Source organism: Lithobates pipiens, unplaced genomic scaffold, assembly GCF_037356315.1.
Source record: "Lithobates pipiens isolate NorthernLeopardFrog02 unplaced genomic scaffold, aLitPip1_a1.2 Scaffold_16, whole genome shotgun sequence".
In the NCBI taxonomy this organism is placed as follows: domain Eukaryota; kingdom Metazoa; phylum Chordata; class Amphibia; order Anura; family Ranidae; genus Lithobates; species Lithobates pipiens.
The window spans coordinates 586048258-586063104 of NW_027507748.1; the positions used below are offsets into that span (position 1 = coordinate 586048258).

The 14847-nt window shown below is 41.1% G+C and overlaps 1 protein-coding gene across 3 annotated transcripts in view; it reads right to left on the bottom strand.

Annotated features, from left to right (window-relative positions):
• The window catches only part of ESPL1 (extra spindle pole bodies like 1, separase), a 185938-nt gene that overhangs the window by 109766 nt on the left and 61325 nt on the right, over positions 1–14847 (bottom strand). For all 3 annotated transcript variants that reach the window (XM_077483856.1, XM_077483855.1, XM_077483857.1), the window contains exons 9-16: positions 12437–12581; positions 10370–10523; positions 9592–9731; positions 7509–7643; positions 7276–7395; positions 5335–5506; positions 704–832; positions 459–615 (exon numbers count right to left, since the gene is read on the bottom strand). In XM_077483856.1, coding sequence (XP_077339982.1) covers positions 459–615; positions 704–832; positions 5335–5506; positions 7276–7395; positions 7509–7643; positions 9592–9731; positions 10370–10523; positions 12437–12581 — 1152 coding nt within the window. The remainder of the gene's footprint in view (positions 1–458; positions 616–703; positions 833–5334; positions 5507–7275; positions 7396–7508; positions 7644–9591; positions 9732–10369; positions 10524–12436; positions 12582–14847) is intronic.

The following is a 14847-nucleotide window of genomic DNA, read 5'->3' on the forward strand; positions in this document are numbered from 1 at the left end:
ACGCTGTGGTTAGAAGTTTTATTATTTAACCTGCAGCAAACGAAAAATAAATAAATAAAATGAGTGGCCTACCATTATCATGCAAGATTTTTCCAGTTAATCTAAGGATTGTACTACCGTAATCCTAATAGGTGGGCAATCTCTTTACAGTAATAGCTGGATTTTGCTCCAACATGTTTGTGGTTATTCACCTTAGGACTACTGGAGTCTACAGCCACTTATTAATCTGAATCTGAGGTATATACAGTTTTACACAAAATTTGTTGTGTCAGATGTGGCAGATGCCAATTTATGCTAACCTTGAAGCTTTATATCTCACTGTTCCATTTAACTAATTTTATTTTCCGCTGAGCCCTCATGATGAAGATTCATCCTCTGTACGTGTGACAATGGTAAGTGTAAATGCAAAAATTTTACAGCCATCACGTAAAAAATAAATAAATAAATTTGCTACTTACTGTCGCATGCTATGAAGAGTTTTGGCTAATCTCAGTCCTTCAAGGCAGAAGGACTTGGCCTCAGAAACACTGCCAAGAGAGCTCAAAGTGTTGATAAGATCCTGAGAGCAGCTTAACAGGTCAGCAAGTACTTGCCACTTCTGGAGAAGGTTCTCACCTAAACATATAGACCGTATAGTTAAAAAGGAGAGAATAGCTCATAATTATACCTAGAAATGGTAAAGGCAGCCTAATGATGATCATACCATAATCCACAAATCGCATTTCAGTTGTAGACTTTGGAGCAGACAACACATCATTTCCCACTAGGAGGAGGACAATGCTCCTTAGCAACTTGTGCGCTTCTGTCTGAGCAGTTTCTGGGTTATGCCAACCTATAAAAATCAAGATGGTGGAAAACATACCAAACTCAAGTAGGGTAAAGAAACAGAAAAATGCTAAAGCTTGACTTTAAATAACATTTTGACTACTCTAGCCATTCAATGCATAAATTGTAGAGCAGTGCTGAAATGCTCATCCACAAAGCCATTTTAAAACTACAACTCTAAACCTAAAAAGGGTTAGCACAGTTCCCAACGTTGTTCTGAATCCTCAATAGAGAGCTACTCTGACCACTTGTCACGGTTACCTTGGCCACCCACTCCTAAACATTTGTTTGGCTTTGGAGCTATATGCACACCCATTTATACCAAAATCAGCCTCACTAAGTGCAGGTACTGTTTGGATCTCCGTTTTTTGATCAGACTCTGCTAATTATATCACCCAAGCATTTGTAAGTGGTCCATACCCATGTATAAAATTTTATAGTGGCCCCTTAAGTTGAGAAGCGTGATATTTTGAAATACTTCTCCCCCCCCCCCCCCCCAATTACATATTTAATCCTAGAGTGGTGAATTCACATGACATCTATTTTTTCCTTCTTTTGGTATACATTTTGTACTTCCCATAGGTTCTGACTCTGCTAGCCTGGGTGTCCACTGAGGGGATCATGTCAGATATTCTGGAATGTTGATAAAGGTTTTTAATGGCCAACATTACATATGGTCACATCCTAGCTGTAAGTTAAAAGTATGTTCAACCTGATTGTGCTACAGCTATACAGCATATTTGTTTATTACAATATGTTCTGCATTTCGAAACCCTTTTCTTCCCCCATAGCGAAAAACACATTTAAAAAAAAAAAAAAAGAAGATAACCCTTCGCTGTGGGTGGCACATTTCTTCCCACCCAACGTTGATGAATCTTACTCCCGTGATTGGTGATGTCATCTTATGGCTTATTGGTATACCCCACTAGGTTCGGCCTAGAGGTACCTGGAACGACTCCTCCATTGCTCTCCCCTACAGTGAGCTTGCATGCAAACGCTCTTTGATACCAAGTTTCGTACACTTTGTAAGTTGGATAGCGTGTCTTAATGCAATTTAGGAACTCCTCACATTCTAAATTACTAGACTTTAGAATGTGCCATTCAATACTCGGTAAGTATGTTATGCCTATACATAACCTTTCATGTGTTAAATATCTTGGTTACTGTTGTGCTACTTTTTTGTCCATGTATGGACCGATGTTTGTTTGTACCACTATTCTCCTTCCCGACTAATAAAATAGCTGAACAAGAAAAACTATAAACCCTCTGGTGTACAAAACAAATGTATACAAATACACATAAAAGAGCTGATATATTAATCCAATTGAGCACATCAGCACTTGTAGGTGTAATAGATAGATCTATCATATCCCCCTCTATACACATACAGTATGGGGATATGTAAAAACACATGTGAAGTAAACATCCAGTGCATCGCTTAATCAGTGTCACAGTGTAACACTTGAAAGTTAAAAATTACAAATATTGCGAAACAAAGTTACACAACGATCTTTAGAAGAATAATGTCCACAAAATAAACTTATGTCCATGAAGCAATAGTATATAGTGATGCAATTGTTGCCGATAAAACCAATCCACCCCATGTGCTTCTATTGAATGCTGGAGTATTACTCATGCATCCAACACAGGAAAACCACTTTTTGACGTGAAAAATAAAGACTACATGTAAAAATGGATTACATGCTACCCAACCACTTCCGGTCCGCCCACTGTCGTTATACGTCGGTACTTTGAAGAGTAATATATCTTTGTTATAGCAGGAGCTAGCTTCAAAATAAAAAGTAGTCTCTGTGGCGGATTCTCCGCAAGATCACCGATTCGCGGTGGGAGGGGGCCCCCGCTGCTTAACGGAGCCGTCGGTAGCAGCGTAGGCAGTCGGATCCTCTCCCTAACCTGACATGGAGATGAGTGAGGGGAAGATGGCCCCACCCATCTCCAAATCATTGCAGGGCTCTTAAAAAGGGCCATTTTGTTTTGTTTTTTGCATTTTTAGTGTAAATGAGATCTGAGGTCTTTTTTGACCCCAGAGCTCATATTTAAGATGCTTTTTCTTCTATTACAAGGTGACAACAACTTTTTTTTTTTTTTAAAGAACAGAAAGTAAAAGAATGTAAAAATAAAAAAGGTAAACTAAAAAAAAAAAAAAAAAAAAACACTGAAATTGTGGATTTCAATTTACTGGGCGAAAACATTATCTTTCACAATATAAAGAATAAATAAAATTGGGCTAACTTTACTGTTGTCTTATTTTTTCCCAAAAAGGTGCACTTGTAAGACCGCTGCACAAACACAGTGTGACAGCATTACGACAGATGATAGAGAGATATTTGGAGGTTAAAAAAGCTGTTTATTGGTTTCATATTATTGTACAGGCGTATTACACAATGTCAGCGTTTTCCTTTCTATGAGGCCTCCTGCGAAAGATTGCATTTAGATCATACCCAGTAAAAGCCCTGTGGAGATAAAGAGGGAAAAAAAAAAAAAAGCCTTTTTGCCCATTTTGAGAAAGACAGACATCGCCATCTAGTGCGCAAGACTTGGAATATCGGAAGGAAGCATGGCTAACACTACTTCATGCAGCAGATGCGCATATTTGATTGGTTTTATCACCACAGATTGTGATGGGCTATATACTAAAAAGGTTTAATGGAGACATACATTTTGTGGACATTAAGCATTTAACCACTTCAATACCAGCCACTTTCACCCCCATCCTGCCCAGGCCAATTTTCAGCGCTGCAACATTTTGAATGACAATTGCGCAGTCATGCAACACTGTACCCAAATGAATGATTTTGATTTCTCCCCCCCTCCCCCACAAATAGAGCTTTTTGGTGGTATTTGATCACCTCTGCACCTGTTTTTTTATAGCGCAAAAAATAGACAGTAAAATATCTTCATCAGTTTAGGTCAATATGTATTCTGCTACAGAATACATATTGGCGTATATTGATAGTTTGTGATAACTACCACAAACCAATGGGATAGGTTCATGCCATTTTTACAAGTAATGGCAGTGATCAGCGATTTTAGCGGGACTGCCATATTTGCAGTGGACAAATTGGACACCAAGTCCAATACTTGATCAATACAAAAAAAAAAAAAAAAAAAAAAAAAAAAAAAATCACAAAGCATAAATGACACTGGCAGGGAAGGGGTTAACACCGGGGGCAATTAACGGGTTAAGCGTGTCCCTGGGAGGTGCGTGCTTACTAAAGCCTCATGCACATCATATTTTCTGCTGATTTTTGTCTTCAGATTTACCAAAACCATGTAGTGCAAGGGCCTGCCTGATTGCATAAAAGGTTTGACCTCATATTATATGGTTTTGGTAAATCTGAAGGAAAAAAAATAGCAGAAAATCCAAGTGTGTATGGGGCTATTCTCTTGTGGGGAGTGGATGCACTAGAGGAAAAGATCTGCGTTTCAGCTTAGCTGAAACACAAGATCTCTTTTGCTCCCTGACAGATCAGATCAGCGGTTTGGACCGCTGCATCCAATCACAGCGGGAGCGGAGCGCCTCCTACACCACTTGCACAAAAGAACGTACAGATACGTGATTTTGTGAAGCCGGGCCAGCCCTGCCACAGTATATATGCGGTGGGCAGTCCGTGAGCGGTTAAACACTGCACTGGATGTTTACTTCACATGTATTTTTTTTTTTTTCTCCTAGGTTTCAAAAAAATAAAATAAAAATGAGGCACTCCACATGATTATTCTATTGTATAGCACTGGGCTCTTATGAAGCAGAGGCTTCATTGAATTTAAATAGGTTATGTATTTGTTGTAGGCTACTTTCAGACTGGGGCGTTGTGGGCATCAGTGGTAAAGTGACGCTATATTTAGCGCCGCTTTAGCTAGCGGCCGAAAAAGGGTTAAAACCGCCCACAAAGGGCCACTGCAGCGGCGCTGCCCCATCGTTTCCCACTGCAAAGATGAGGCTGGCAGGACTTTTTCCCCCCTCCTGCAACGCACAGCTTCAGTGTGAAAGCCCAAGGGCTTTCACACTGAAGACACATGAGAGGTTCTTTACAGGCGCTATTTTTAGTGACGTAGCGCCTGTAAAGCGCCTCAGTGTGAACCAAGTCTCTTCTTGTTCCCCGAGAAACAACTGTCAAATGCATTGGGGCTGTTCCACACCTGTTTCAGTAAAAGATAAAACCTACATAAAACTGCTTATTCCTGGAGTGGTGGGACTATATAGTTGAGCTAGCATAGTGATATTACTTTATATTTAGATATGGTCAGCCCTTGCATATTGATATATGTACAACTAGAGAGTTTTATTATGCATAAGAATAAAAGGCGCGTTTTGGATTTTACTCTTCGGTGTACACACACAAACACACAGTGAATGCCGACAAAGTTAATCTTCGGCAAATTGGTGGGAAATCTAGATGGCAGAATTTGCATGCAGAAGTTTTTATAGATCAACAAAATTTTCAATGTGACTTTACAAATAAAAGTACTCATAATAAAATGGTTTACCCTGGGCACAAAGATTCTTGTAAAGATCTGGAAGCAACATTGTTGGTGGAAGTCTGAGATATGCAGAGAGCTCCTGCAAGACTTGGACTTTTAAAAGGTACCAGGCTTTGGAGGACTTCTGCAGAGATGGGTGCTGAAGAAGACTTGTGAGAACTTCTACTCCATTCTTAACCTGCATCAATACATACAAGTTTTACTTTCTACACAAAAAATGTACAGTACATATTACCACACACACAGGCCAACTTAAATTTTTGGGATAATTGAAAAAAGGACAAAGTCCATACCGCAGCTTGTCCTTGGCTTCCAGTCTTCCCATCACAGTGGGACAGCTATACTTGCAAGCCCTGGCTCCACAACACACAAAGCATTTTGAAAAGATGCACATTAAACTGTTTGTAAACTCTCACATACACCCAGTGAAGTGAACAGCCTCAGATGATAAAACAGAACAAATCCTCCTACTTAGGTTTTACTGGCTTATCTGCCGTCTTCTTTCTACACCCCTTCAAAAGAGCAGATTGTGTTAAAAATGTTTCTTCATCTGTCAGGAGCACAGAGGGAGTGGAGAGATTGCAGTTAGAGTGTGTGAGAGCCAATTGGAGGAAAGGAACACAACACCCCCCACCCCACTTCACACAGCAGAACGGTGTTCTGATAGACAATTTTCATTCCGAGCTTTCCCCTCCCTCTTTACACAAATGTATTTCATGTGTTGGAAAACATCTCAGAAGCAACTCTTGCTGATAACAGAATAATGAAGCACCAGAGAGAAAAAACGCGTTGGAAAAATATAAGTAAACTACTGCAAATATACAGCACCCGCTTTGCTCAAATTCCATGACTGAGTTTTCACAATCACTTTAAGGTGTCATGCCCACTTTTAGAAGCATATTAAAAGTTATACCTTCGCAGTTGTCTTTTTTCAGCTGGACATGTACACCGCATTTTCAAGTGTGTTATAGATCTACAGCGCTTCAGTACCATACTCCCTTCTGGACTGGATCTCGCAGTCTCTCAAACTGTCCGTTTACAATCTACCTTGGTTTCTCAACAGTTGCTAACCTGTAACTTAGTTTAGACGGCTATCAGATTTGGTCAGCCGTCTATTCCAGAACAGGCAGGCCTGGACACCCACAGCATGTCCTTCTCAAACCACTTCCTCAGCAGTGTTTTATATAGGAGCCTTGACTGAGTTTAGGGAGAAAAAAAAAAAAAAAAAAAAAAAAAAAAAAAAAAAAGCACTATTGCTCAGACACAACACCCCCCCAGGAATTGAGGCTGATCTCTGATCAAAAAATGTGTGCATTGTGTGCCAATCTGAGGTTTAAACAAACATCAATTGTTTGTGCCCCCGTTAATATAGTAATAATGTGTTTGCCATTAGCAGAACAATTTTTTAGTCATTCATCTTAATTGTAATAAATTAAAATGTTTAAATAAATATCTACATTCCATATTTTATAAAGAGACAGAGAAATAAGAAAGCAAAAATAGATAAATAATCATATCTTATATAAACCTGCTAACGCAAGAAGGGGATTTGCCCTGCCCGTCACCCCTTTATTCTTGTTGGAACCCCTCCCCCTCTCCTCATCCCTCCTCTCCGCCAAAAGGCAAGAGGAGGAGGAGACGACGAGAGAAGAAAAAACATTTTTTTGCTCTCCCCCTTGCATGTATAAAAGGGATTTAATTAGTGAGATATGGGGAAAAAAATGATATTGAATAATTAATAAGTGTTTCTATATTAGTGTCTTAAATATATTCTTTATCCCTTCAGTAAGGGGAGAAGCAAGGTAGGAAAGGGAGATGGAGAGGAAAAAAATAAATAAAAAGCAGAACAATTATGAACAAAATTATGATGGCAAACAGTCTAAAGGCTTGTAAACATGAAAAAGGTGGGTGACCTGGCCCTAGCGCATTGTAAGCCTTCACAATTACCTCATTATTGATCCGGTAAAGATGGCTGCGGAGAAGCTCACAACTGCAATGAGCCAACACATATGTCTCACTGGTGCTGTCTGCATGCTGCAAAGTGGTTTCTGCCTCTTGGAGAGTAACCTACAACCAAGACAGACAAAAGTACCTACTCACAAAGTCTTCCCAAAAAGAACACTCACAATGTATGCAGATTACTACTGGAGCAAAAAGGAACACTAAAAAGTTTGCCTTACCTGAGCACATTCAGCACTCTCCAAGTAAAACAGAAGTTTTGTTAACTGGCAGAGAGCTCCAGCCTCATGTATAAAATCCCCTAAACATCTGCACAGATGTCTTACTAGCTGGAAGCTTTGCATGGCCTGCAAAGGCTGAAAAAAAAAAAAAAAAAAAAAAAAAGTAAAACATTTTTCATAGGTTTACAAGCTTCACACTTTAAAAATCTAAATTGCGCTTATAATAAGGCTTCTATTGGACACCTGCTGTGGGAAAACCGCTAAACACTACAAAAATGTGTGTAAACCGGCCCCACGGTTTACATACGTTTTTGCCACAGTCAGTCTTTGGCCAAAACGTTCCTCTCCTGAACGCGGAAGAATATTGTTCAGGAGAGGGAGGTTTGACCTCCCCTAAACGCAGCTGCTTCTAAACTCTGATAAAAGCCTACATGTACATGGACACATAGGCTTTTATTTAGTTGCGATTAGGGGCTTTGGTAAAACACCACCGAAAGCTCCTAACCATGAGTTTAGAAGTAGCCAGTGTACATGAAACCTAAAACTGACAGCAAGCAAAGACTTGGATTGTAAAATCAAAAATTATAGATAGTTTTGAAACAAATTAATGTGAATTGTTCATTAAATGGAAAGAGAAAAACAAATCTTAAGCAGCCCATACATTGATTGCACTCCAGCTGTGCTATGGTGATCTCACGGTGGGGAGCCTTCCCCACTGTCAGAACACTATGCTCAGTATTGCTGGCTAAAGCCGGCAGCACTAAATGTTCGGGAAAAACCTGACAGGGTGGTTGCACAGAAGACAGTCAATAGATTCTGTACGACCAGGGTGCCCTTATACCAGGGCTTGACAAATTTGCTTGGAATCTAGGATCCGGGGCTTTCAATATACAAATTAACCAACCTTAAATTTACACAGAAAGACAACTAGAACCAAATACACACACACTTAACTTGTGTAGGTAATGAATATATTCTCATGTGACACCAAGTGTTTGTCGTCTGCCTTGCAGGGACACAAGACCGCCATATCCCCGCTAAGGGTCAATCGGAGATGACAAATAAATTCATTTTAATCAAGAATAAAATAAAAAAAAGTTTACTTAAAAAAATAAAAAAAATAATAATAATAAATGCCATTACGAAAAAAAAAAAAAAGGCCATATGAAGCCATTTAAAACAGCCACCCCACACTCACCATTAGGCAAAAGGCGGCAGATGACGCCCGCAATCACTTCCTTCTCTTCTCCACTTAGTGAAGGAGATGGGCGGGCAGTGAAAACAGGCAGGGGATGCTCCATTAGCACTGCTGGTTGTCTTGTCATAACAGACTTATGCTGGCCATGCAACTTTTTAAATAAAGGCCCAGTTTACTATCATTTATACAGGGACTGTGACTATCGTATGTAAAAAATGACCTAGGATTTGTGGTTAGAAGGGAGTTGGAGACCAAGCCCCCCCATTTGGGTCAGTAGGAGGAACAGCACACCAAAGGTTGGTTAAATGCAACCCATTAGGCGCAGATGGAGACTACTGCACTAAAGTGTAAACCTATATTTTGGGTAGGAGGGGGGGGTTCTGCTTCAGTTTGGATAGAGTAGAGCAGGATTAGAACCTTTGAAAAATATATATATTGCAGCCTGTTTCAGATACATGTACTATTTGTTCTGTTAACCACTGTCATCAAGGCCAAAAGTGAATAAAAAAATTAAATAAAAGAAACCTAACCAGGAATAGAGATGAAAATCTTCAAACACAGACACCTGTTCCGGTAAAAATGAAGAGAAAATCCCTTATTTTGTAGAGATTTCCTAATGTGTTTCTGGGACAGGATGGGAAACCTCCCAGAACACAGACTGCAAAAAATAAGCCAAACAAGATTTTAATGATTCCCCAAACTAAAAACTATAAATAAGTTGAAAGACAGGTAAAACAGGCAAATATTCCACTACAGGTATCCAAAGCAACCAATATTCCAGCTTCTAAAAAATCCTAAATAAAAAGCGATGAGCGAAATCTTACAATGAATTAAATGAACAAATCAAACATATACAAAAATCAGTGACAAATATCGGAGACAGACCTTGCCCATGAGTCGGAAGAGAGAGGCCAGTAGATGCAAGGAGAAGACGGTCTGTTCATTATTGTTTAAAGATGGAACACTAGGTCCAGAGAGAATATCCTTCCACAGATTCAGAGCTTCATCCAGACCCTTCATAGGCCCTTAAAAAGGAAGAGGGGGGGGAGCAAAAATAAAATAGAAATTAAGTTAAAAAAAAAAAAAAGAAGGGGGTTGCCCTTGTTGTCCTCAGACTTCAATAATTCTTAATTCATGTTTGTCCAGTAAGGTTTCAGGCAGTACAGCGAAACTGGGCATGAAGCAATTTACTAACGCAAGGAAGGGGCCTTAGGAGGAAGCCAATGAAGTGGACAAACATTTCTAGCAAATAGTACCTTAAGGCCTCATTCACATGTGCGGACCGTTCATTTCCACCTGTCAGGTTTTTTTTTTTTTTTTTTTATTTTTTTTTTAGGTGGATTTGAACGGTCGCTCCATACAGCTCTATGGAGTGACGGATGTCAGCGGTGACATTTCTGCTGACATCCGATCCACCCCGCAAAATCCACATGGATTGAAACCTTATTTTCCTGGCAGATCAGATGAAAACAGGGAGGTGGGCCGTAATCATCCGATCCCCCCCATAGAGTGCAGAGACAAACGTGTCATCCGCCGGCTCAGCGGAGATAAACAGAGCGATCCCCGCTGAGCAAGCAGATGCTAAACATGGATAGCACCATGTGAAAGGGGCCTTTAAAGAGGAATTTTTACTATACTTTATAATAGAAGAGGAAATATTTACCAGTCTCCCCAGCCAAAGTGAAACAAATGCCATCTCTCGCAGATTGGTCATCAAGAAGTTTGTCTTCATAGTTCAGATCATTGGGCTCATACTCTACACCAGTCCACTTTTTCTGGCTGTTCAGCTTCTCTTTCCTTTGCTGTTCCTCCAAACCCTAATGGAGTAATGCAAAACTAATCAATGTAAAAGGTAATGTCATGCCCCATAGGCGATTTTAGTTCACATATACAGCCATTTATAATGAAATTGATGCACCAAGCAAATTCAGCCAATTATTCAAAGTCAAAAGAAACCTGTCAATTTTGCACAACAGCTTGCATTACCGTATATACTCGAGTATAGGCCGACCCGAATATAAGCCGAGGTCCCCAATTTACCCCCAAAAACTGGAAAAAATTATTGACTCGTGTATAAGCCGAGGGTGAGACATGCCTGTCCATCCCTGTGTGTCCGTCCATCCCTGTGGGTCCATCCATCCCTGTGTGTGTCCATGCATCCGTGTGTGTGTGTGTGTGTCCATGCATCCGTGTGTGTGTGTGTGTGTCCATGCATCCGTGTGTGTGTGTGTCCATGCATCCGTGTGTGTGTGTGTGTGTGTCCATGCATCCGTGTGTGTGTGTGTGTGTGTCCATGCATCCGTGTGTGTGTGTGTGTGTGTCCATGCATCCGTGTGTGTGTGTGTGTGTGTCCATGCATCCGTGTGTGTGTGTGTGTGTCCATGCATCCGTGTGTGTGTGTGTGTCCATCCATCCCTGTGTGTGTGTGTGTGTGTGTGTGTGTGTGTGTGTGTGTGTGTGCATGCATCCGTGTGTGTGTGTGTGCTTTTTCCCACCTTAGTTTGATTGGTTCATTAATATATCAAAATTGCCCTAAGGAATTAGAAACAACTGTCAAATAGGCTACTAAGGAATAAACCAGTAACACCAGTAATAGAAAGGTTTTACATTGCTGTTACAAAAGCACTATAATAAGCATATGTGTATGTATATTATTTGCTAAACATTGTTTGATCATCATAAACACCAGTCAGAGGAAGTAGCCATTGAAGTAATGGGTTCCATATGGTACAAACTGAAAGAAAAATGGAATAGGGCACATGCATTGATTTCTTCATTTCCAGGAGAGGCACAGTAAAGACACAGTAGAGCCTACCTGTGTCCGTCCCGGCCTGCGTCCCGTCCCGGCCTGCGTCCCGGCCCGGCCTGCGTCCCGGCCCGGCCTGCGTCCCGGCCCGGCCTGCGTCCCGGCCCGGCCTGCGTCCCGGCCCGAGCCGAGCCTCCGTCCTTCAGCTCTTCGTCGGTGGCCATTCTAGGATTCAAAAGCCGCGCCTCCGTCGGTGATAGGCGGAACACTCAATTTCCCACTGACTGCTGGGAAATTGAGTGTTCCGCCTATCGGATGTCCGTGATAGGCGGAACACTCAATTTCCCAGCAGTCAGTGGTCCGCCTATCATGGACGTCCGCTCATCTTCATACTACGGACGAGGATGAGAGGATGTCCGTGATAGGCGGAACACAGACTGCTGGGAAATTCAGTGTTCTGCCTATCACAGGCGAAGGCGGAGAGGGAGGCGCGGCCTTTGAATCCTAGAATGGCCGCTGTCTGTCTGCTCGACACGCTGATCGGGCAGACAGACAGCGATGACTCGAGTATAAGCCGAGGGGGGCACTTTCAGCCTCAAAAAAGAGGCTGAAAATCTCGGCTTATACTCGAGTATATACGGTAGTTACGCAAGTATATTCCACCTCTCACAAGTCAATCTTTTGATAGTAGGAGCAATATTTGCCATTTGTACCTTTAGGATTTAAAAAAAAAAAAAAAAAAAAATCCACGTGACAAGGATAAATCTTACAAATGTACTTTTATTTTGTCTTTTTTTTTTTTTTTTTTTTTTTTAACCAGCACTAAGACAAAATAAAGTACATTTGTAAGATTTATCCTTGTCACGTGAATTTTTAATTTTTTTTGATGTTTTTAGTTGTTTAAGTTCTTGATGTTTAAGATGTTTTAAGTTCTTAGCTGTGCTTCACTGCAGGTTATCAATGTCATCAATGTTAATTACTCACTTCTCGCATATTGGCTTCAAGAGTGCAAATATATTGCCACAGGAGTGCCTGGGCTTTTACATCCAACCATTGTTCTCGGTTTTCTGTAGATTCTGGGATGGACTCCAGAAGACGAAGGCAATCCTGAACTGCATCTAGAGCAGAACTAAAATAGAGACCAAAAAAAAAAAAATGTATATGCTTAGTAGGTGTATTATATTAGATATGAACCTAAAATACATCTAAAAAGAGGATTTTTTTTTTTTTATAACAGCTTACCTGTAAAATCCTTTTCTTGGAGTACATTACGGGACACAGAGCCACAGTAATAACTGTATGGGTTATATGGCACCTTCAGGTGATGGACACTGGCACACCCTAAACAGGAAGTTAAATTCCCCATATAACCCCTCCCCTTAATAGGAGTATCACAGTTTTGTAGCAAAGCAATACACGTGTAACCAGAAAATGGGGAGGGACCTCTGTCCCGTGATATACTCCAAGAAAAGGATTTTACAGGCAAGCCGTTATAAAAATCCTATTTTCTTTATCATACCACGGAACACAGAGCCACAGTAATATCTTTGGGATGTCCCAGAGCAATGCCACCTGAGGGGAGGGGACACAAACAAAAATTAGGGTGCAATCAGACCTGAGGGCGATATCCTCATGTCTTTTTACATCCACCTAATAGAATCTGGTAAATGTATGGACTGAAGACCAGGTTGTGACCTTGCAGATTTGAGCCATGGAGGCTTGGCGATGCACTGCCCACGAAGCACTAACAGCCCTAGAGTGCGCTTTGATCTGAAAAGGTGGAAACTTCAAGCCATAAGCTTGAATAAAAACTCACTGAATCCATTTGACAATAGTGGATTTCAATGCTGCCTGTCCTTTCAGGCAACACGAAAACAAAACATCTGTTTTTCAAATCTGAGCAGTCACCTTCAAATCGATCTTGACTGCTCTCACTACATCTAAAGAGCGTAGTGACTTTTCTTAATTAGAACAGGGTTCTGGAAAAAATGAAGGCAAAACAATATCCTAGTTTAGGTGAAAACCTGAAACCACCTTTGCCAGAAAGCCAAGATGAGGGCGCAATACTATATCCTCGTGAACGATTAAATACGGCTCTTTATAAAGAAAAAGCCAACTCTGATACCCTTCTTGCAGAAGAAATGGCTACAAGAAAAACTAGCTTCCTTGTCAAAAGGATCAAAGGAATATGTTGTATCGGCTCAAAAGGCTGTTTCTGTAATGCCGACAGAACTAAAATTCAAGCTCCAAGGGTTCAGGGGTACCCTAACCGGTGGATTAACTCGCGTTACCCCCTGTATAAAGCTTTGGCTCAAAGAATGCGAAGCAAGCGGACGCTGAAACAATACTGATAAGGTCAGTTTTATTTCTAGCCCCTTTTGCAGAAAGGCAAGAATTCTACCTATGACATACTTCCTATGATGCCAACCCCTGGATTCACACAAACAAACATATGCCTTCCAAACTCTATAATAAATGATTCTGGAAGCTGTACATGGGGCCCCTACCACCATCTTTACCATTTCTGCATACCAAGATCTTCTGGGCCACAAGAACTATGGACTCCCTTTCTCGCTTGATCCTGCGAAGAAGTCGAGGTAGCAGAATAGGAGAGCATGCATAAATCAGTGAGAACTGATCCCATGGGGGTTACCAAGGCATCCGTTCCGCATGCAGATGGATCCCTTGTTCTTGACACAAAGTTGTCGACTTTGTTGTTGAACCTGGATGCAAACAGATCCACACCCGGGATCCCCCATCTTTGGCATATAGCCAGGAAGATGTCTGGTGACCAACTGTATAAAGTAGTCTGCCTGCCAGTTCTCTACCCCTGGAATGAAGATTGCCCCTTAGACCAGCTCCTTTATGGCGCCGATCTTTGCCTGGGATAAAAAAAAAAAAAAAAAAAAAAAAACACCTTCTGGGCTATATCTATAACAATCTTCTTACTGGCTTTAAAGAAGATTTCTCTAGGTTGATGACCCAATCTAGGTATTCCAGGTAGTCAACTGTGGTGACCTAGTTTTGGTTCAAGGACTACCGACCGGTCTATTAAGAGCAGGTCGTCCAGGTATGCTATTGTTACACCTTGAGTCCTTAACCTGGCCAGGGGAAGGGCCAGAAGTTTTGTAAACAACCAAGGTGCAGTAGCTAGACCGAAAGGCAAGGCTATAAACTGAAAATGAAGTCCTACTATGAAACCCAGATACTTCTGGTGAGCGGGGAAAATGGGTATATGCAGGTATGCATCCTTGATGTCGATCGATGCCAGAAGCTCTCCCACTTTTAGGATGGAGACTCTTATTGTATTGATTCCATGCGAAGAGCAAATCTTCAGGAATCGATTTAGATCTTTGAGCGCTAGAAATGGCTCGACATCCTCATTTGGTTTTGGC